This window comes from Fopius arisanus, unplaced genomic scaffold (genome assembly GCF_000806365.1).
Source record: "Fopius arisanus strain USDA-PBARC FA_bdor unplaced genomic scaffold, ASM80636v1 scaffold00006, whole genome shotgun sequence".
NCBI lineage: Eukaryota > Metazoa > Arthropoda > Insecta > Hymenoptera > Braconidae > Fopius > Fopius arisanus.
Window position 1 is genome coordinate 1,108,006 of NW_011887745.1, and position 25,239 is coordinate 1,133,244.

Genomic DNA, 25,239 nt, shown 5'->3' on the forward strand with positions numbered 1-25,239 from the left:
CAAAATTTCTACTTTTAAATCCAAATTCTCGGTGAGCAGTTGTGTACACGCCCCGCGAAAAGACAAAGAGATGAAGTATTTTTCAATTTTCAGTTTGAAATTGGGGATTTTGAATTTTGCGTCTTTTCCCCGGGTGCTAAACGGTGTTAACCTATTGGTTCATCCCAACCCGCTGATGTAATTGTCAATTAGAAAATCTGCGCGATGATAAAAAAAAATGAGTTGTTGAACAAGGCAAACGAATGGGCATTAAGCAAGTTTTTACTTACTACTGGCATTCTCTTTTTTCCATTTTAAACTGCAGTTTCATTCACAAGCTCGACTCTCTGTTTACACGCAACTTTGGAGGATATTCAAGCGGTGGATGGGAATGGGTAAAGAGGGTGTGGGGGCGCAGAGAGGGCGAAAACTCGGGTAACTCTCGGCAATTTATAACTCAAAACTCTTTTTCACGTATACATCGATTTGGAAACTTTTTTATTCTCTCTTTTCCCTGTTTTTCCACCGGTTGATGGCATTTCCGTTGTTATTCCAGTCCTAGTCAAGGTCTACGTATTCGCGGTCGAGTGCAGCATTTTCACACTTTTCACAACAATTTTTTTTATTGATCCACATTCCCGGATATTTTTACTTCCGACCTCTAAAATTTCATATGTCCCCATCTAAAAATTAATGAGACCTCCAATTAAAAAAAAAAAAATAATTAATAAATTTTGTGATTGTCCCAGGACAGTTTTAATTCAAAAAATTCAATTCAAAAAATGGATTATTCAATTTCCAAGGCTTTTGTTTCCTTGAGATATTTTCTGATGGATTTTCATGAGATTTTTAATGAAAATACAGATTGCTGTGGTCCATGGAGTAAAAAAAAATCGTTCATTGCCTCGTAGGGATTTACAGAATGTTTTTAAATTTTTCGTCTTACTTTTGCAACTGTATTTCGGATGATTGAATGGGCACGAGTACCAGAGGTAAAGGTGCGATGTGTTGTGGATAGTGTCGTCATTAAAATTGTCGTAAATTTTTTATTGCCGTAACCGAGAATATTTTTTACGATGGCATACAGGTTGGAGGAATGTCTTCAATGGTTTGTTGGGAGGGGCATCCAGAAGGGTGAATAAATCGTGTAGTTCCCGGTGATTTTTTTTTTCGACCACAAGCTACTCCTCAACAATCAGCTATTGAAAAACAATAAAAAACTCATTATGCACATCAACCAAGAGATTTATTTCCTGTTCACTCAACTGGCAGTGATAAGACAAGATAAGTTACTTGATATTGCAACGGTCATGACCTGAAACCAATGAAACCAAATTCGATTATATTTTCATACGTATATTTAGAACGCCTATGTTTTTTTCAATCCTTTTATTATGAGCGTCTGTTGAGTCAATTACACGGTTTGAAAATTACTCTTGAAATTCAAATGAAAAAAAACTTGAAATTTTTTACAACCCTCAATTTGCATGAAGTGCAATTATCTCATTTTTTCACTAAAAAGTCAACTAATTTCGTTGAATATTCAATGAAATTTTAATCTCCAGGTCCGAAGCACAACAAAAATTAGGGAAAGTTATGGAAATTCACATAATTATTTTCCGGAATTTTCAGACTACTAGAAATTCAATCGAATTTTTCCGAAAACTTCCAAGACGAAATTATTAATTATTCAACTTTCAAGATGAATATTAACTTTCATAAATGATGTAATGTTAAATTAAATTAAATAATTAATTTGAAATCACCGTTCCGAGAGTGGAATTCATTTTGAAAAGCGTCTTTCGGTAAAATCTAGAATCATTGCCCTGAATTCCGTATAATTTCCGAATAAAAAATTTTGCCAACCCCCAAAGTATCAGCCCTCGCCTAAATCACTCGAAATTCCTAAAAAAGAAAAAAAATTCTCAATGAACTTGACCACTTGAGCAATGAGAGCCCCGAAAAATCGGCGTCTGCTGACTCCCACAGTTTACCAATTCACCATGGCCCCAAACATCCCATGTATTCCCCCGAAGATATATAGTCCAAAGAAGAAATAAAGGAGATATAAATTATTCTCCCCTGCACTCACCCTTTCTTACCCTCCCCTAGCCATATTTCCCCCGTCTCGTGGCCGTCTGGCGGAATTCGAGGCCGCACCACCGGTGGAATAAAAACTCCAGTAAAAAAAAAAGGGCAAAAGAGAAAGGCAAAAAAAAGAGGAAAGAAAGAAAGAAAGAAAAAAAGAAAGAAAGAAAGAAAGAAAGAAAGGACGAAAGAAAGAAAGAAAAGGCAAAAATTCTTCAGGTACGTGACGAAATTATATGGCGCTCCGATCGTTCAAGCGCTCTCCTTTTTTTTTTCCACCCTTTTTTTTTTCTCCATCACTGGGGAATCCCGACAACGTGACTCCAGCTAATAGCCCGTGGGTATATCGTCCTCTTTTTCCACAGTATATAGCGAGATGAAAAAAAAAGAACGGGGGGGGGAATGGAGAAGTAAAAAAAAAAATGGCGAAGACAAAAGGCCAGGGCAAAAGAAAAGGATCAGGGATGCACAGGCGATGGAAGAAAATAGTTTGTCCTGGCTATTTTCTGTCTCGCAGCTTGGGGTTTTTCGTTATCGACATTTTCGCGGAGTTGAGCTGTCCTGTATGTGTGTGTGCGTTGGTTATGTGCGTGGGTGGAAACGGTGGTGGGTGGGTGAGGGGTTGGTAGGGGGGAAAAGGGGGGTGTGCAAAGAGGAAAGAGAGGGATGAGGTGGTGGGTAGATGTTGTATATAATGGAGGGAAGCACCCCATTGCAGGTTTGCGTGTAGCTTCTCTGTCTGTATGTATTAGTGTAAGCATTGGTGTATGTATTGGTGTAGGTATTGGTGTAGGCATTGGTGTAGCTATTGGTGTAGGTGTAGGTATTGGTGTAGCTATTGGTGTAGGTGTAGGTATTGGTGTATGTGTTGCGGGTCTTTCTCACTCACTTGGGTTATATATATTCTATCTCTCTTTGCGTTCTTGCCAACCCCATGAGTGTGTTAGCGCTGGTTTCCGTTTGGCCGTGTGGCCGTGTGGCCGTGTGGCCCTCCCCTCCCCCCTCTCCCCCCTCGCGGCCGCATTTGTACGTGTGTAGAGACGAGTTTTCTGGAGGTTTCCCCTGGCAACGCCGAGCGCCGGCTACAGACTGGCTACGACCCGGCTACCTACTGTACTTTAACTATCCTCCAAATTTTCTTTTCCCCACTTTTCCGATGATATCCATCCACGGTTGTTCTGGTTAACAACTCATTTTTAGGATGATTTTTAGTTTTATTTTTTTGAGATCATACTGAACTGGGCCTATTGCAGGAGCAAATCAAATGTGGGGGAGTAGTGATGGTTGTGGAATTTAGGCTCACTCGATTTGGAGGTAATGGGTGAAAATGGAAATGGGCAGGTGATGAGGATTTTTTTTAATCATTTCAATTGGCTTTTATCGATGAGTTGATTAATTGTTCGTGGCTCGGGTGAAATATATTATTTGGACTTTAGGACTTGAAGATGTAATGAGCAAGCAAGCATATATTTGTTATCTGGTATTGTGTCTACTGGAAAGCATCAGTATTTTTTATCATTATTTTTTATGATCCAAGTGTTGGATGAAAATGTTCATTTTTCCGGGGGAAGTAAATGAATTGTGACATCCATTGATGTTCATTCAATCGAAAAAACCGGTAATGCTTATTTTTGTTTATTTCGCAATTTTGAAACATTTTGGTCTTCAATAATTGCACTGTTGGCGAGTATTCTGATTATCTACTCGGGTTCATGTCTAAAAAACCGGGGACAACAAAACCCCATCAAAAAAAATTTTAAAAATTAATTCACAGCTGGGTTACACGAGTACTTACGAGTATTTACGAGTTTCTGTCGAAATACATGGGAAATTTTTGGCTATCGAGCCGTTTACTTGAGAAATATTAATTTCTATATTTATCCTCAATCAAAACAAAACTAATAATCCCCAAGTACAGTTACAAATTCAATGTACTTATCTCGCGGTATTGATTTCTACAATCCTATCAAATCAAAACAAAACAAATACATATGTAGTAATAAACAAGGCAATCAGCCAACAAAAAATACGACTGATTTCGTGCACAGACTTTGACAATACTTTTTAAGAAGCTTCATGTATCTTTTTGTAGATGATTTTTTTTCATACACGGAGAGAAAAATTCTTTAAAAATTACGTGCCTCTTCCGTACCCTGCCAGTCAAAACAATATTCAGTAAAAATTACGGAACAGTTACGCACTTTTTCAGTGCATTTGCCGAAAAAAATCCAGAACGTTTACAAAAAAGTACGGAATGTTCAGTAAAAAAATGCGTAACTGTTCCGTAATTTTTACCGAATACTGTGTTGACTGGCAGGTTACGGAAGAGGCACGTAATTATTAAAGAATTTTTCTCTTCTTGTAGAGTTTAGGTGACATAGTTTTTTGACCGTTCTTTTAAACGAGTTCCCATTTACTCATTTTAGAATGATTTTTAATTATTATGAACAATGAATAACAATGAGTTACAATAAGGGAAACCTACTCTGGAACTATTCAAGAAAAATATGAGAGACTTTTCCAGAAGAAATTTCCAAGAGGGAACAATTAAATAATTGAATATATTGAATAATGAATAATGTGAAAATTTGACTTGAATAATTTCAATAATAAAACCCCAATAGTTAACAATCTCAAATGATCGATTCCACTCCGAAATCAATCCATCTAAATTGGAAATCCGCAGAATTTTTGGTGCTCCACAAAATGATAAATCCCTCAAATGAAATTTCGTCAACTACTAATAATAATAATAACTTTTCTCATTCTCATCCCTAAAAAATGGAAAATATCATTTTGCTCAAGTATCACGAACAACTCACAGCCGTCGCTACTTTCTGTGTCCCTCCCTTTGGTATACCACCCCCCTCCCACCCACCACTTCCCCCCGATGCCCCCCCTGGTAACTCTCTTCTCCTCTCTTTCCGGCTATTCCCCTCACCCTGTGTGCTGCGACTGCCCTAGTCGTCGTTCCCAGCAAGTACTTCTATGTACCAACCATCTCCAACACGCTACACCCCACCACCCACCACCCACCACCTCACCACCTCACCACCTCACCACCTCACCACCTCACCTTTATATACTCTGTGTATTTAACTCCAGGCACATATTTACGAGGGCTCTATGTACATATGGCCGTCTCGTGCGCCCGCACGGTCGCGCTGTACATATGTGAATGTCTATATGTACAGCTACACTGTTGTATAACGCAGCCCATGTACAAAATGTAGAGGGGGATATATCCATGTACAGATGCCCTGGGCCATATACATAAGGTACAGCCTGGCATAAAAAGTATATGGTAACCAGGTATATTCCACCTAAAAAATTATTCCAGGTGGTTTTTTCGAATTAGCTGGGTGAATGTTTATTTGGGTTGGAAAAAAAAAATTGAGACGATGGGATGATATTTGGACAGGAAAATAGTCAGGTGTTGGGAAAATGTTGATGGGGGGATTTTTCTTGGTGGAATTTAGAATGTTGTTTGGAAAGAATTTTTCTTGGAAGGTATGATGCAATTGGTGGATGTGGAAAAGTTTGTTTTGTGGTTGATGGTTTTGTTAACAAAAATTTTCAACTGGGGTTGACTCAAATGCGACAGATAAAATGGCAAAATTTCAATGCTCGAGGAATTTCGAGGGAGTTAATAATTCAGTGAATTCTTGACAACTTCACCTCGCAGAAACACGGATCACTTTACTACCGAGTCTTCTCCATGTGTCAATTATGATCCTAATCATGGAATATCTAAGACGGGGATTCACAATGTATTCCGAAGATTCTCAACTGAATTAAAGAATTTTATTCGACATGTGATGAGGACATTTTTAAACTTGTCTTTGTGGAGTCAGATGGGAAGGAGATTAAATAATGTATATATGAATGTTGCAAGCTTCTTACCATTTCCCACGCGAGGAAAAATTTTTATTGTTAAATTCACTCTTACGCTTGGTAATCGTACACCGAATATGGCTCTCAAGGAATTTTTGCCCTCGAGTTGAGGTGAAGAAATGAGTCTAGTAGAAATTTAATTTTAGTTCATTTTTTATTAAAAGAGTTTGAATTATTAATTGGATATGGAATCGTAAATTAGCTCATTGGATTTTTCTCTGCAACGTCAGGAATCTCATAAAATTACAATATTACTCTGGGATTTTCACGAAAAATTGTCATTCTAACTAGTCATTGTATTTTTTACTGCAACCCCATGAATCTAGAAAAAATGACAACAGATTGATAGAGAGATAAACTTTATTTACGGTCGCTACATCCTCCGTTTTACATCCAAAAAAAATGCCAATATTTCCATGAAATTCGTCTAAAAAAAGTAAATTTTACTAGTGTCATCCCATTTTTTTACAACTCCGTAATTCTACTAAGAGAGACACCATTTTTACGAAATATTATGGAAAGACATTTGTAATTTCAATGTTGTTAATTTTTGGGTGAAAATTTTTCCCTGCAATTTGACCTCGATTATTCATTGGTTTTTCCTAGTCCGTTGTATCCAGAAGCTGAAGGCATTTTGATTTTAAGAAAGTTGAAGTTTCTGTCTGTCAGTGGCAGGTACTATACTCTCTGGCTTTGGGCCACTGCTGTCGTTTTCTATTTTTCTTCCCTCATACACAAGCCAATGTGTTCTCCACACATTTGCCATGATGCCAGTCGAATACTTTCCATCAGCCATTGACTTGCGTAATTCTCAACTTCAACTTACGCACACCAGCGTAGCTGAGGCCATTTTTACTCTTCTTACGAATTCCCAACGTCTCTCACGTCACTGTCCTTTCTGTCCTTTTTTTTCTATATGTGACTTGAAATCAGTAGTGATGAATTTGTTACGCCAATTTCACTTCGACATTATTTTTTTTTGCAACACAAAAGCCTCTGAGGTGAAGAGAAACGACGGAATTTTTCGTTTCGCATGTGCAACATTCCACCAGTTATCATGACTTCAAAGACAGTCATTAGGGCAAAGCTCACCTTGAAGTTCTGGTGACTTTTTCTGTTTCACCACTTCACCAACAAAATTATTCAACATCAATTCTAGAGATATCAATTTATATAGGTGATGGGCAAAGTGTCACAAAATCATCTTTATTTATTATTGATTTATCTCGAAAAATTATGAGTTCAGTGGCAAATGTCAGAAGATGTCTTTTGGTTGATTAAATTTTCAACAAAAACATATTTTTAGATTTTACTTTAAAATCCATGATTTTCAGTTCAATCTATAATTGACGTTTCATCATCTCCAAAAATTGCCGGATTTTTTAATTTTTGGGAATCTATATTCGTAATGATAATTCTTTGATAATGATGATTACTGTGAAAGTTCAATTACTTATAATGGCATTATTTTAATTGCAGGTCATATCCGTCTCCAGTACAAAACGGAGGGCAGACTAGCAACACGATGAGTTGTAGCGGTTCACAAGGTGAATACCAATGCAATGATTAATTTAACGTACATTCTACCTTTGAATGCATTTGTTTAATTCTTTTTTTATCACGTCAGGTATGTCAACATTGGTTTTTTAATCTTCTCGTTATTGAGCAATCATGAAGAGGTTTTATCTTGAGCATTAAGATTCCAGCATTAATTAAATCGAAATGACATTAATGAGATGCAATCATTAGTATTAAGCGAAATAGGAAGACATTCTCACTGGCGTTGGCAGAACGTAACAGGGAGAATTTTTACTGCTAGTTCAATTAAAAATCATCTCCATAATTGATGATTCGGTAGGAAAATATCTGATTTTTTTTTCTTTAAAATTTAGTCCAAAGTAACGAATAATTAATTGAATTCGATCGTAACTGTAAAAGAATTATATTCTAAAACCATTTTTTTCAATGTATTATTTAAGCTTTCAAATCAGGGAAACAATTTTGTATATTAATTTGTTTGTGTTGAATTGCAGATAATTTTTCATTAGGATTTAGCAACATTTTTTGTTATTTTCAAGGATAAGTTCAATAATTGACTCACTTAGTTAACCGTCATTAAGTTCGTTCCGTGGGGGAACGTTTAAACAATCCACTGAATTATCAGTAAAAAATGAATGAGCGAATTGTTGTTTAGCTAACGGTGGGAAGACGTGTGTGAGTCATTGTTACACGTGTTTTCTTTTTTTTTTTTCTTAAAAACACTTCTTGTTAAAAATTTACTCAGCTGGGACAACGAACGATCAACTAAACCGTTGAGTTATTTTCTACTAGACGATCATCTTTATTTGCTGATATAGGATGTACATGATCTGAATTCTGTAAAAATTTCAAAAATTTTCAATACTGATAATTCCCTGCTATAAAATTACAGTTTGCATTCTAATCGAACAAACGTAAAATTTTTAACAGCCCCGAAAAAATTGATATTCTGTCCTAAAATATATTCTCCCCCTGCAAAGCAATATCTCCAATTGAATTTTCAATCTGATCAAAATTCAAGCTTCCATTTAAAAATTGACTATTAAATAAACTTATAATGACAGTCCAACAGTCCAATTTGAAATGGAATAAAAAATTTTAAAATTGCATTCAAATTTTGTAAATTTTGAATTTTTGCATTAAAGCAAATTGCATTAAAAATCCGATAATTCAAAATGCAATGGAAATTTTTGTAAACATAATATAATATTACAGGTATAATGGTTAAGCAGGAGGCTAGGGATGACGGGTACGAGACGAGTCCCGACCTAGAGATGAGGAGTAATGGTGGTGACAGTAGCCAACAGTATCATACACCACTGACGCCTCATACCCCACATACACCTCATACTCCGCACACACCTTTGACGCCAATATCGGCGACTCCACATCAGCCTCAGCAGCCAGGATCCACTGGGGCCACATTGGGACAGGTGAGTGAGCTTCATAGGGCCTTCCCCCAAACCGCGTTAGCCATCATTACCGCAAAACCACCCTTCATCCAACTATCTTTCATCTCCCATCTCCTCCATTCAAATTTCCTCCATCCCCATCTGCACTCAGGCAAACAGAAAAAAAAACAAAAAAAAAACAAATTTAGGGAGAACTTGTTCTTTTCATTAGAAGGAAATCCATAATTTCTCTGCTCACCTTAAAAAGGGATTCTACTTTTTCTCCACAATTCTAAACAATCTCAATTATTTCATTTTCATCAAAATATCTATTCAAATGACATTCACAGAAATTTATTAGGAAACATCCAAGCGTTTTAAATAATAAATGACAATTTCGAGTGGATAACAAAATTTTAGAGTATTTGTAGAAAGTTTGTCCATCATCTTCATCATTGACATTCACCAAACAGCTCAATGATAAGACAGCACTGACACGCCCATTATATTCACACCCTCTGAACAATTCCTTGGAATTTCAATTGCAGGTTGGAGTCAAGTGTGAAACTCCAGTGGACCCTTATTCATTCGTCGACGAGGAGATGTCGATGGGTGGAGTTCGAACGGCAAGTAGTCCCGGTGAAAATCTTGATGGCATTACATGCCCCAGTGGTTCACAATCTGGCCTTGGCACACCGACGTCAATGTCCCCGGGGCCAATGATGAATCCCCAGCAGCATCAACATCACCAGATGAATATCGCTATGAATGGTGTAGTAAATCCACTGCAATTGCAACAGCAGCCGAAAAAGAGAGGGCGAAAGAAAAAATCCGAGATGATATTAACACCAGAAGAGTAGGTTCTCCTATTTTTTCGTTTCACTATTTCAATATCAATTAATTATTCAAGCAGCATTAAAAATCCAAACAATTATTACAATCACAAGATAATTAGGAATATTTCATTTAATTATTGTTATTATTAAGTACTTATCAATTGATTGATATTCAGCCCTAAATTGTCCTGTAGAATTTTCTAAAATATCACTTGCTGTAAAAAAAATATCACCAGATAATTTTTATCGAGAATTTGCTCAGCTATAAAAAAGGCCTTTAATGTTCCCCCTGAATCGTCAGTTCTCAAAATAAATCGGATTAGTTGATACTTACCATTAAAAACTCACATTTCTCGAGTGAATTGATCGCTGCACATAATACTTAGTAAATCTGACAAATTCACCTTCGTAATTGCGGTATTCGGGGGGGAATAGCTTTGGAATTCACCGAGTATGGTTCATTCGACTCTGCAAACACAAGGGCGTAAAAAAGTGAAGGGGAAAAGGCCGAATGTTTGTCTGAAGAGAGAAAAGACGAATGAGGGGAAAAAAAAAAGTAGTTTCCATTGACTAACGACGTGGTCCTACGTGATTTTTCCTCAGGGCGGAGTTGGCGGAGGCGAAGAAACGGGCCAAAACGTATAAGGAAAGAAAGAAACACGACAGATTCGATGGAATGCCCGAGGAGGAGGTCAGCAAACGAGTGCTACCAGATCACCTCACTCCAAACCTCGATATTATAATCGTAAGTAGACAAGTATTGTCAATCTAATTATTAAAAAATTACGACACAAATAAGCTCATAGGATTATTCGGGTCGTCGTTATGATTCCTAAAGCGTATGATTGCACGTGCGATTGTACGTGTGATTGCATTTTGTGTTTCAATGGAGTACGTATTCGCAAAAATAATATTGTTTTTATTTTTTAATTTGTGAAATTTGTTGGAAGTGTTGGTAAAAGCAAGCACTTTGGACAGTAGTGATAAAAATACATTAAGCAGTCATGAAACCATTCCATAATTCCTCTTCTCTCTCAATATTGACGGACACCGCACGATGAAGTGTATGATATCAATAATTGCTCACGCACCGTTCCTTTTGTCTCCATACCGCGGATCGTTACCCTCCCCCAACTATAGACTTGTTCATTCCGCATTTGGACCGCGAGGTGTTGAATCGTGAAAATGCTGTTATGCCACTGCACGTTGACGACCAGATCAATCGGCGTGTAGATACAAAGTTGTTTTTACCTCCAGACGAATCACAACGGTGACCGCTCTAAATTCTATTCAATAATAATATTATCCCTCAAAATATTCTAATGCAAATATATTACTTCGCTAAAATATTAGTCCGAAAAATGTTACAAGTTGATGTTTGACGATATCATTATATTATTGTTAAAAATACTACAAATGATAAAATGATAAAATTGTTAACTGCAGAAAAGCCCAATTATTTTTAAATGAATATCCCTAAGGGCAGTCGATCGTTGTGATTTACTTGAACGAGCTGGAGATTACTGTAGTGTACATTAATAAATCGATGTATTTTGCACACCGTATTGAATATTGCCTGAGGATTTCTATGAATTGAATTCGTAATTCGATCTGTGATGTGGAGTTTCTTTGAGGCATCGGTCATTTATCAGCCAACGTTATTTTCTCATTCGACATATTAACAATTCTAATAATATAATAAATAAATAAACTAGATGATAAAAAAATAGCCTTCAATTTCCAAGATAGTTTCGCTTCAATCCAACTCTAAAACAATCCTCAAGAACAATCGTAAATAAAAAAAAAAATGATGTGATTCCGTGAAAAATAGCAGAGTAAACCTGATGGTGTAATTTTTCTGTGGCGTCAGGTGAATGTTTTCCCCCGGTGCAACGACCGAGGCCTCAAAAAAACCATAACTTTTGCATAAAAATGTTGATCTCCCCCATAGACCCGCGAATGACAGTCCGTAAAAACAACCACAAGCATAATTTAAAAAAAAAAAAATACACGACAAAAAAAAAAGTGCTCGACCCAAAGCCGTGACTTTCTCTGGTTCTTTTGGAGACATCTCGTCCGACGTAAGCACACGTGTTAATGTGTATTCATCGTGTGAGTGAGGGCTCTGAATAAAGGTACAATAGCCCGATTAAAGTCTCATCTTTTTTTTTTTTATTCTCCCCTATCTCGCTCGTTTTCGTTTCGTTCCAAAGAGCTATCAAAGACCACCACAAGGGTTCCCTCATAACCACCACAATGAGGTAAATAGCGTGTGCATAAGAATAAGCATTTGCTTTCTACTCCTTTCAATTTTTTTTCTCTTCTCTCTTCATTTTGAGATAATTACGCAAGAAGCATGTGCGCTGTTAACGACGCCCTCGACTCTTGGCGGTTTTATCCTTGGACTATGGCTCGTTTATTAGTTACCTAACCTCAAATGTAAAGAGGCGAATATAACGTCTTCGGATGTTTGTTGCGCAACAGGTAACCCGGCGTGTCCGTGTCGGGCCGTTGCATAATCATTCGCCGTTACCAAATGCAGATGAACCACGCGTATTATTCCCTCTTCCCTCACCCCAATCCTCATCCTCGCTAAAAATCTCCATCTCCATTTAAATGTACCTGAAGAATACCACCACGAACAAAATATATACACTAATATTTTATTAATTGGTGCAACCCCAAGAACGAGATTGTTATTAAATTAAATTACTGCATTTTATGCTACATTACATTATCATCAATATCTCCATTAGAAAGAGGGGAGAAGGGAACTACATGTAAAAATCTGAGAAGGTATACATGTACATTAATTATGGAATATTTAATTTGTCTAAATGTATACCCTCTCGGGTTTTTACATTTTACATTTTTATTCCCTCCGTTTTCCCCTCAGCAATTAAGATCATCATAATATAATGTATTATGATATACTATTATAATATGCTTGATCTTAAAGATTAATCTTAATACTAGTTTGACAATTGCTTGTTTTACTTCAATAGACACTGGTAATTGAATAGGACGTATATGTGACATTGGATTTTTGATCGAAAATAGATTTCATGTATATATCGGATATGTGTCGAATATATGCGTGTTATATACGTGGAATATATGGGGGTGTAATGAATATATATTCTGCATGTATGTCGTTCTTCGTGCCGTCTGAAATATTCATGAGATATATTACCGAATTAATTAATAATAATAATAAATTATATGTGACATGTTGCATTTTTGCTGGGAATATTTATATTTATTATTTATATATATTTTCGCATAAAATACCGTTTTCCCTGTGAGGATACCGAAAAGATATATAAAATAGATATTTTATGTTTTTTTTTTGGTATAAACTTGACCAATTTATTGCTTCCTTCTTCTCTCACCCACTCATTGCAAATATTGATTTATTTAAAATTCTCAAGACCCACCGAATTTAGAAGATATTTTTTTATTACAGGCTTTCCTGCCTAATCTAGGATTTTAGTCCTCGCGATTGAATTTTTTTCTGATGAAATTTATTGGGCATTACGCGAATTTTCCTCGGCGCTATAAAATCTACGTTGAATATCAGAAAAAAATATTGCAGTGAACGTGAATGATTGCTCAATATTGCGTATTAATTTTTTAACGAACCTGTCCGATAAAATTCCCGTTCTATTCGTTTTCATGGATTTTAAATGCAAGCAAGAACAAAAGTACTCAATCGGTGGGAAAAGCATGACTGTATGAATAACATTTTACATCCACAGGGTTTTTTTTTACCGAAAAAATCGTATGACTTTTTAAAAATCGGTATGTCATTATTGCATCCGACGCCAGCTGAATTTCATTACAGAAAAAAATATTGAGTAAAAATGACGGATTAATTGCCATACAATCCGCACTGAAAAATGGCGAATGATGTTAATTACGATCATCTCTCAATTAATAATGACATTAATAAAAATTGAATGAAATCCTGCTCTCAAGAAAGTACGGCGTTTTTAGGACAAGTCAAGCTAATTGACAACCACTTCCCCGAGAAATATCTCCGAACCTAGGGACAATAATAAAATGTGTGTAATTACCTTTTTTGCAGCTCTCATTGCACTCTCCAAAAAAGATTCCAATGAAAATTTCACTATTCCCCTCGAAAACTCGATTACGTAACAAGTTGACTTGTTACCCCTGACCACTGCACTGAAACAATTAAAAAAATCCACGGAATATCATATACAAAAAATTATTATCCAGAGCATCATAATTATCTTAATTCAATCCTCAAGTAAATGAATATCCCCCAACAATAACCCTTCACCTGAGTGGACAAAAGGAATGAATAAAAACAATTTCCACCCAGGAATCGTAATTTACACAAATAAATTTTCCATCACCAATAAAATGATAATTATTTATTTCAATCCAAAGTAATACATTCCCTAGGTGTATGATATACAAAATCATTATTATTTATCTCCTTGGTCCGTAAATTAAAATTTTAGGACAATGAACGACAAATAATGCAATATTTTATTTCAGATCGGCATAAATCCTGGATTGTTCGCAGCATACAAAGGGCACCACTACGCCGGTCCTGGCAATCACTTTTGTGAGTAACAAAATCCATTTCCAATCTCTATCCATATATTTTTCAAGTTGATCCCTAATCGGACAATTTGCGGTACCTATTGGAGCCATTATGCATGCATACGCGTGCGTGCGTTCTACATCTGAGTGAGGGTAAAAAGGGTGGTGGGTTTGTGAGTGGATGGAGAGAATCAGAGTGAGTGAGATGAAAAAAAAGTCATGGCAGTTGCTGCTGGGCTCGATTTTCCAGGGTTTTCCCGGGGGTTCGATAGTTCCGTAGTGGCAAGTGGAGGGTTGTGGCAGGGCTGGTAAAAAGGGCAGAACGGGCGAACGAGTGGTTAGAGAGAGAGTTAACTATAATGAGCGTCGAGAGTTGGATGTGGAATAAAAATCCTGGAGCTGGAGGAAGAGGGGGTTAAAATGTTGGATGCTACAGAGGGACTGTCACTCTTATCTGGCAGATCCGAGGATTCGTTCAACGAGACAACTGCTGTAATTCACTTTTCTTTTTGCCCTTTTCTTTCTTTTTTCTTCTCTCACTCATGTGAATGTGACGAGAGATTCGCTCCGTTGCTTGTCCGGGATCAACTTTCTCACCAGGACTTTTGGCAGAAAATCGTCTTTCTGAAATTCTAGGGAATTATTTAGGGAGACAAATGTCGAATGTTGAGGGTGGAGGTATTGGCTGGCTGGAGGATTTGATGGCTTTAATTATGAAGGGAGTCTTTAATTAGGGTAGGATTCTTCGATTTTGTGAATAAATATCAGAGCTTTTACTTAAAATCATCGGAGAATATCAGAGTCTCAGTAGATTTGATAATTTTAGCAATTCTGCGATGAATAGTATTCGGAGAATCAACGTTCAAAATTTGTATAACAACAGTGGGCAATTTATATTTTTGCAGAGGAGTTGGTGCAATGAAAGATCGAATATTTGAAGTTATCGACATTTCTTCAATATTTCTCCAAATTTTTTCTAGTGATTTAATTGACAAATTTTGTAATTGAATCGTACAATCCACACTATGGTCCATACCAAACTCTGATAGCCACTTGGATATCCTTAATTCATCGACCATCTCTTCCTGCTTGAGGACTTGATGAGATTGAGGGCTGTAACTTGTAAGTGGTGTAATGAAAAGGCCAAGGAACTTGGATCCCGAATGAGCACTAACTCGACCTTTTCAGTTGATGAGATTCATTTCGGCAATATTCTGGTAAAAAAAAAACTCCAGCAAAACAGGTCATCCTCTTTTATTCCAGACAAAATGTCAATATTCTTTCATGGACTTATTTTACAACTTGCAATCTGACTTGCCAGCAATTTCTTGAATTTGGGAGAATCTTCTCGTTCTCGTAAGTAGTCCAAATAATTCCATAAAACTGAAATAAAAAAAAAGGGACAATAAGGAGTAAAATGGAGAGACTGGAGACGCAGTGCTGAGTGCTCGGAAAACCATCCGCTTTGGCACTTTTGTGATGTTCTGTGGCCCCAGAAGATGGGAAAGCATCAAAGGAGGATTTACCTCTCTCTGTTGGTTTCCGGGACCTTTCGTTCCAGCCGTCACGATTCACCCTCGAATCGTTGTAGGGAGATGGACGTCACGTGGAGGGGTAAAAAGGGAATCCTGGGCGAGGGCGACGAGGGTCGAAGGGCGACGAGCTTTGCCGGAGGAGGACGCCAGCACTAGTCGCTCGATATCAGCTTTGTCCATGTTCACCAGGCCCTCTTTTACTCCTTTCCTGCCCTGCGCTTTAGATCTCAAAAATACACTGGCTAAATTAAACCATCCGAAATTATCCAGTCCCAAAATTCAAAATCACCAAAATTCCATGGCAAAGATTTTTCAACTAACGCACAAGGTCGATTCATCGATTTATCTCAGAATCTCTCGATTTTAGGGAAAAATATCAGAGGACTTTTTTGTTGGAAATTTCATCGGCTACAAAAAAGTTCACTACCGTTTTCACCTCAAGTGAATAGTTTTCAAAATAAATTAATAATTTTCAAGACTGATAAATGCCATACTTGAAATAGCATTAGAATTAGCAATTCTCCACTGAATTCTGCGAAAGGATAGACAAAAAAATTCAGACTTAATTGTAAATTGAAGTTCCAGCGTTTCGTGAGACGAGATTTCGTGAATTTTTTATGAATTCTCGTAAAATTTCAGGATTATTTCCCTCCGAGTAGCGTTCCTTGTCATTGTTCTCAAGATTCAAGAATCTATTTACCGATTTTTTCTCTAATTTTCTACTCATCTTCGGAGGGAAATAAAGCAAAGAAATTCCAGTTTTCTATTTTCCCGTGAGATACTGAATCATCGGCGGCAGGGTGTGAAAATCCAGTGGATTTGCAACACGACAAAAATTTCTGGAATTTGTCACGAGAATTTCGATCCAAATGTAAAACATCCCGAATCCGTCACCGCTGATTAAACTCATCGAGACTCCACGAGCAAACGTAAATAAACCCCAGTAAATGATGAACCCCGGACAAACTCCGCAATTGAGATAGTTGTTCAGGATATAATTTCCCTAACAACTGAAAATTGATTTTCCAGGCGCGGCCAAACTCCTCGGTGTCTGGAACGACGCTGGGCGTACAGGTTACCATCGACCTGCGTTCTCGTTTCAAAACCTGACCGGCGCATTGCCATCCCCATCAAATAACAGAATGAAAAATAAACTCCATAGATTATAAATTTATCAGGATTATCTCCTCTTTTTCCCTCTGCTCCTCGATTCGTTGATGTGGGTCAATGCATCATCCGTGTCCCATCAGTTCTGGTTGCTCCAGGTTGGTGTTGCACTGGAAAGAGAAAAAACCTGGTGAACAATTCCTGGATTCCTGAACTCGCACCCCTCGGCATTCGACACTCATTTTTTTTAATCTCTCCAAATTTCCTTCCAAATCATCTGGTAAATTCATGAAAATCTTTAGGAATCGATTAACTGAATTGCTGTATTGCTGCTAAATCTCTTGATTTTACAAAAAAATACTAACCCTGGCATCCACCTCGAGCCTCAATTCATCAAAATCCCCTAGGGGATTCACATTGTTTAAAAAAATGGTCTCTGTTAGTTAAGATAATCAATTAATTTTTTAAAAAGTGTTGTTAATGTAGTGAATCATCAATGTTAATTGACTGACCGATTTTTCAGTCGAGAAATCATTGAGGAAAAAATGTTTAATGTAGGGTAGAGTGGCTGGATGAGCAGGCGAGCTGATAGGATCATCTTTATGATATACTCTCAATTTCAATCGGTGCAATTCAGTGAAAAATATCCAGAGATAGAGAGAGTGATTGTGTGCTTCTCTATCCTTTCGACCAGTCAACTTTGTTGGAAAGTTGAGCCAAGGTCGCGGGGCCATTCGCTTCTCCCTACTTTAGTGAGTCGTGGGGTAGTTGCTACTTCTCTCAACTGCACCCCTTCTCCAACCTACCAGAGTTACCGTCATAAATTCCTTGTATAACCCCCCAACTCATCCGACAATTTTACACTCCTTCACTATTTCTTACTCCATCCCAAGGCAACAACCCCTGCATATAACGTCTTACTTCGAAACTCGTGAAAATTTCTGTGCCAACTACCCTTACCATTTCCCTCCATACTCTCACTGAAAAGTTTGTCTCCTACTTTTCAGTTTGCCAAACTATGCGCATCATTTGGATTTTTTCCCCCCTTTTTTCCTTTTTCTTCTTCACTAACTCGATTTAGACATTTTATTTTATGTTGTTCACTGTGGGTCAATCGTTTCCACGTCTTTGCGTTGTCAATTCGTCAGCAACAATCCCATATTTTTAAAGAATGGATGTCAAAAAATGTAAAATTTATCCAGAAAATTGAAAAATTGGGTAATTCCGAGTGATGATGTTGACGCGTTGGGAAAATAGAGTTGTAAAAATGTTAAAAAATAGCGTTGTTGGCTCGTTATCAAAATAATAACCCATAATTTGTTAAATTTATTGTTATCAGGGAAATGTCTGCACCTGAGTGGCTTAACACCGGAGCCACTGACAGCGGACGATGATTTCAAGCTGTTACGTTTGGGTATTGGTTTTACAAATATGGTGGCACGTGCGACGAAGGGCAGTGCAGACCTCACGAGGAAAGAAATTAAAGAAGGTCAGTACAATAATTAATTGCTCTAGAATAGTACGAAATATACATCCAAAAGAAAAATTATTTCTTCACTTTTCAATCTCAATAAAATCTATAAAACTATTTGAACTTCATGAAAATGCCAATTATCTATTATTATACCAATTATCTATTACACAATTTAGCTTAATTTGCTAATTACAAACATTTATTACTTGAATTGTAACAATGTAATCAAAGAGAGAGTTTCGCCGAAGTATTAAACTATTCCCCAGTGATTTAGCACCAAAGATCTCTACCCTTCATCCCCTATAACCGAGTTTCCTCGGAATTTCAAAGTAGTCGAACACAATTTACTGAAAGTGAACTCGAGGCTGGCCTCGAAACTATCCCGCGGCTACTGACACCATTTATCCGACAAACTGACCCTCACCGTCATTTCCGATGTCTACGTTCCCCAGAACTTCTGCACCCTCACTCTACATCTTTATCTTTTTTCGTCAATCCCCCAAAGTAATTTAATGAACATCCAGCAAATGACTTCATTACTCGAATTACTATTTGTTGAGGTAAATAGGGTATTATAACACTGCAATGAAAAATAATAACAAATCACTGCAGAATGTATTGAAAAAATTGTAAAAATATCTTATTGATTCGTAAAATGAGTATTTCTCGTTGCAGGTAGTCACGTATTACTCGAAAAATTGAAAAAGTACAAGCCAAAAATAGCAGTATTCAATGGTAAACTCATCTACGAAGTATTTTCTGGTAAAAAGGAGTTTGGATTTGGTAGGCAACCGAATTTCGTCGAGGGCACAGACACAGTGAGTATTTAATGAAAAAATCATTGCCACCAAAAATGAGTGATGAAAATAAAATTTAAACAAATGATGAATTTGCAGTACATGTGGGTGATGCCTTCGAGCAGTGCAAGATGCGCCCAATTACCTCGTGCAGCCGACAAAGTTCCTTACTACGCCGCCCTGAAGAAATTCCGTGATTACCTAAACGGCACAATCACTCACATAGAAGAATCTGACATTGTATTCGCAGATACAAAAATAAAGAAACGCGAGCACGATGCACTGGAGGAGAAGAAGCTATTTGCGGATGATATTGAGGGTGAGAGTCGATTATTAGACTCGAAGGATCAGGGATTGATACCGGGTAAAAAGAAACGTGGTAGGCCAAAGAAGATAAAGAATCCAGAAGATATGCCTCAGCCAGAGCCAGAGAAGTTGGATGGTAATGGTGAAATAGTGAAAAAACGTCGAGGAAGACCGAAGAAAATTCATCAGCAGCAGAAGCAGCAGGAGCGAGAGACAAGAGATCAACTGATGCAGCAGCAACAGCAACAACAACAGCAACAACAGCAGCAACATCACCAGCAGGTCCAACAGCAGCAGCAGCTACATCATCAGAATCAAAGTCAGCAGCACCATCATGCCTCAATGGGGCACATGAGTGATTATGGAAATTTGCCAAATTGCTTTTCACCACCAAAGCCCTTCGCCCACATGGCGCCCTATCCCCAACAATTGAGTGATTCCAATTTTTATGGACAAACAATGAACGATAGCCCTTACAACATAAGCTCAAAGCACAGTCCAGTGCATCTGCAGCAGCACTACAGCCAGAGTCCAAAGTCAATGTCCCTGTCATTCACCCACTCAGACCTATCGTCTGAAATAAACACTGGTATATCATCAGAGAACAATCTCGAGCCATCGCCATTAACATCACCAAGTGTTGAACATCCAGACTTTGAGCCACCAACGAGTATCTCCCAAAATCTAACAAACCATCGTCAATACAATCAAACGAGTGGTGATTCAGTGCATCATGGGAGTCCTGATACACCATCTCACTCGAGTTATACGAGTTATATGGGTTTTCACGATCAATCAACACCAGAATCACACACTGGCCATCAACACCAAACAACACCAACGGGAATGAGTCAGAGTACTGAAGAGCACTCGCATCATTCACATCAGACACCACCGCTCAATCATTCACATACACCAACACACACGTCAATGTCACCCCATCCACACGAACAATTTGGTATGAAGCGCAATGCAAATCAGGATGTTGCATCAAAGAGTCTCAGTGATTTAGAATCACTTGTCGATCAAATACCCAGTATAACTGATGGTGGTAATCAGCGTTTACATTCACAAAGTGGTATGTCTGATGATGGTATGAATGACAAACTCGAGCATCATCAGTCGTATCTTGGTTTTAATACACAATCAATGAGTAATTACAGTCCACCATTGAGTACCACTGGTGTTTATCCAGGTACACACTTGTACGGTGGTGATAATTATGGTATTTATAGTAATGGAAGGCAGGATGTACAGCAGGGACAGCAGCAGCAGCACAGTAAATCGTACACTGTCGAAAATTTAGCATCGAGTAATTATACACCTAGTATGAATCAATCGGGCAATTACACTAATATTATTCCAGGACCCCATTATCCAGTACCAACAATGGGATCGACAAATGGCTATCTCTTTGGTGGCCTTGAATCAAGTTTAATGCAACGTACTTATGGTATGAGTGGTATGAGTGGTATGCATCCGTCACTTGGACACATGGCTAATCCATATCCATACAATACCTCTTATTCAAGTTCATTCGATAGTTATCCAACACCACCTGGTGGTATACATGCGCCAAGTCCCAATTATCCTGGTGCTAGTTATGCCAGTGCAACAAATTCACCCACTGGTCACTCAACACCACCTTCATACCTTCAGTCCCATCACAGACCACCTGTTGACCTTGCTTATGACGGTGTATGATAATTATTGGATAATTTTACTGAGCAAATGCAAAATTATATATGTGTTTAAAATACCTTTTTACCATTTGTCAAAACCTGGAATTATTACATTTTCTACGTATTTTTACACTTATACAATTTTTCTCATTATTAATCCATCATTGTTTTACTTTTCACTTTTTGATTTATCCGTTGATTTGTATGAAATACGTTCTGGCATTAATACAATTATTAGGTTTTCTCTTTTTTTTTTTCTTTTTTTTTCGGTTGTAAGGAGAAATATTCCCCTTATAACACTATTTTTTTTTTCTTATCTAGAATTAAATCTAGTCCACCTCCGCAACGGATATCGTTTGCATTTGGTTGGTGTTTAATTATAATAATCCTGCCGATTTTTGACAGGATTTAAGTGCATTATATAATTTTTCTCTTTCGTTTTTTCCGTTTTTTTCTTCTCTTTTTTTTTTTTATTAGAGGTCAGTGAGATTTGTCAATTGGTGGGAGGGTGTATCAATGTCAATTGATAAGTACGATTTATGCTCAAGTTTTTTATTAAACTCTCCGGTGTAGGGTGTGCACTGGTGGATCATTGGGAGAATGTATGCAGATTAGTATCATCGGTATTTAAACGCCACGGAATATAATATTTTTTAAGGCCAGTTTGGGTGCTAAACGAGTGTGCAATTGAGCAACCGTACGGTGTTTTATTCCTGAATTTATACGTTGTTGTTATTGTTGTTGTTATATTGTTATATTGCCTTTTGAAAACGCTTAACTTCATCGAATTCATCATTATCATTAGTTATTAATTTTCTTTTCTTTCCTCGTGGAAGTGATTTCGTGAGTATTGGGGTAATGTTAGAGGGGCAGGCCCTGAAGTTAAAGAAATTACTCCTCACTGCATTGATCTGACATAATTAAATTAGAGTGAAATTATATTAATGCAGGGACTGCTCCACTGCAATATTCCTCGAGCAAAAGAATATTTTTCTTTTCTGCATACAATTTGTTGCCGTATGAATATAAAATTTTTCATATGCAATTAATTGGTTTCAACCAACATAATTTGGGTATTCATTGATTTGAAAAAAAAATGTCCATTACAGCATTGGCACTGGCATCTCACTGATCTCTAATTATCCAGCGGTCGTTGTAAATAGTTAAATTAGATCAATTCGAATGAAACGAATTTTAAATAAGGTTCAATGGCCGATACCGCCAAAAATAAAATGCATAATTGTGCATTTTTAAATCTAGCTAATGAGAATAAAGAAAATATACATATATAAATGAAAAAAATAATAATAATGCAAGTTTCAAACTAGTGTGATCAATCGAAACAGCTTGAGCTGTAACACAATGTACAACACATCTTCACTTTATTCGCATAATCTCCCTGGCGTTTCTCCATTGATGTTGTTATCATTGTCATTGACGGCTAATTGTCACGTGATAAACCAAACAAGAATTTAAAGAGCAATTACATTATTGTGAAATTGAGTGGAGTGATCTTCATCATCGACTCTGACAAGTATTTCATAAAGATAAATCAATTTTACACTTTTTCCTTCCCTGAACGATGAAAAAAGTACTAAATACTAATGAACTCTAAACCAGTGACGATGATGTAGATTCATCATCACGAAAATTGCATAATTACTGTGAATTAATATCGCGTTACGTTACGTTTTTCATGCCATAATTAATATTCTAATTTCCGTTTTTTTTTCCACGAATCCGTTACTGTAATCGCGATTTACCCACAACTGATGCATAAATGCGGATTGATTTATTAAAGTGTAAAAGATTAATCTGAGAATAAAATTATTGTTCCCATATGTATTGTTCATCCTATGGAGGTGATAAATGTACGAAAATCCAATACGAAATGAAATAACATCCATTGAAGCTGTAATGTCGCTGTAAAATTATGCATCGGTTTTATTATAATAAATCATAAATATAGATCTAAAGATTAAATGAAGATGAAACAGATATATATGTATAAATATAAATATAAATATAAATATATAAATAATTACATTTGAATAGCCATATTGTAATGGAGATTAACCATTTTCTCAGAATAAGGGGATTAATCGTCGATTGCTCTCGAGACTCACTGGTGTCGATGAGCTAATGATGAGACATACAAAGGAGATGATTAAAAAAAGTAAATTGGACGTTTTAAAGTGATGCACAGGGTATAAATGAAGTCGTTGATTATGATAATGCTGTCTATATATACATAAGTATTATAGATGTTTCTTTCTGTTCTATCGGCCTCAAGATTGCGAATCAATCGAAAGCTATCCATAGATGTTTTAAAATTTATTGCAAATATGAGAGCCGTCTACGGATCTCTGATTAAAAATGGTAATAATCAGTGTCGTAAGTGTTAAATCCTCGAATCACGCGATCACTTGCTGTATTGATTTTTCCTTTTCCAATTGAAATTCAATTGAGGGGAGACCACTTTGACGTTTAAAACTCATGGACTATTGCTGGGACGTTTTTCATGTGTTCATGATCGATTGTGAATAACAAATATCTATTGCAAGAAAGTAAATTGTTTATTCGTTTGATTTCGTTGATATAAATGTTTCACGAAAAAAATTCTGCGATTTAGGAACAATAAACGGAAAAATTGGCAGTTATTCTGACATATTGAAAATTATTGTAACAGATTAGGAATAAACAATTATTTGCTTCCACGAATTAGTTGTTTGGATGCACAATCGATTCCCAATGTCTGAGAGAAATTTAATTCCAATAGTTCGCGAGTAGTTTCCTCTTAATTCATTCTGTAAAACCATCGCAACAGCAGAAATGAATTTAAAAAAATAAATAAACTCGATACCATAACTCACTGTAAATTAATATTAAATTAATAAAAACAAGTAATAGTTAAGTTGGTATACAGTTAATATTTAAAAGGAAGAGAGATCATTGCTGTTGCACACATCGAGTTTAACTGATGAATAATAATGAGCGAAAAAGAGCTTGGGCCCGGAGCATTATCTGGGCCGACAAACCATATTTTTTAATCGCTTGAGAATGGAGTGAAAACTCGAGGATAAAACAAAGTAAATGAATGAGTAAATAAATAAATCCTTTGATTGTTCAAAAAAAAAATAAAATTCAAGTGTTTTGCCGGCTTTTCATCTTAAAAACGATGTACTTCAATTCGATTTCACTCTTCAGCGGTTGGTTGAACGATCAGGAATGTTCGAGGGGTAAAAAAAATATTGAATGAGTAATAGGAACATTTCAATGTCGTTTGAGTGAAAAAATGTGGCTTCTGGGGATAATTTGAAGAATTGAAATCGAAGTCCCTCCAATCTGTGTTCAGATGGTTTATCATCTAAAGTTTCTGACTTTAGATCAGTGAAAAGAGATTTTAATCTGTGGATTTGATAATATTGAATCGATTGTTTCTGAATTGAATGGGCAATTAATGGAGAAATTCAAATTACATTAAATGATCTCAACCACTTCATCTTCAGACACATTGATTCCGTTCGCCAATAAAATGATCACAGAATTCGCTCACAGGGAGAGAAAAAAAAAGTATGAAATTTGATGATTGAAGGCTCTCTGAATCCCGATCCTTCAGACTAATCCGTTGATCTATTTGCGATGTATTTTTTTACAAATCCTTGATGTCCAAACTTGCATTAACAAGGCTATGAAACGAAAAAATAAAACGAGAGAAGAAACAACTTAGAGATTGAAGTCAAGATGTAAGTAATATTCAGTAGTCAAGTGTGAGTGAGATTGATGAGGAACGAGTGAATAAATGGCTGAGAAATTTATTGTCCGTTTAATTGAACGTTCAAAGTAGTAAACGATTTTTATGCTGAACGTACAAACTGTGTATGTTTACTTGGTACAAAGATAAAAAAATTGAGATTCAAGTCATCGCAACAGAAACATTTTCATTGCTTCATTGATAATTTTTCATTTCTATTTCGTTCTAACATTCTCCTTTTTTTTACATTTTATTCTCGTTTTGTTGACAAACTCTGAAGTT

The 25,239-nt window shown here is 36.6% G+C and overlaps 1 protein-coding gene across 1 annotated transcript in view; it reads left to right on the top strand.

Moving 5' to 3' along the window:
• The window catches only part of Tdg (Thymine DNA glycosylase), a 32,515-nt gene extending 7,392 nt beyond the window's left edge, over window positions 1-25,123 (top strand). Inside the window, exons 2-9 of the mRNA XM_011316285.1 lie at window positions 7,441-7,508; window positions 8,716-8,933; window positions 9,440-9,747; window positions 10,331-10,472; window positions 14,255-14,324; window positions 18,284-18,433; window positions 19,094-19,236; window positions 19,315-25,123. Of these exons, the coding sequence (XP_011314587.1) occupies window positions 7,441-7,508; window positions 8,716-8,933; window positions 9,440-9,747; window positions 10,331-10,472; window positions 14,255-14,324; window positions 18,284-18,433; window positions 19,094-19,236; window positions 19,315-21,225 (3,010 nt within the window). The 3' untranslated portion in view covers window positions 21,226-25,123. The remainder of the gene's footprint in view (window positions 1-7,440; window positions 7,509-8,715; window positions 8,934-9,439; window positions 9,748-10,330; window positions 10,473-14,254; window positions 14,325-18,283; window positions 18,434-19,093; window positions 19,237-19,314) is intronic.
• Window positions 25,124-25,239: the final 116 nt, after the last annotated feature.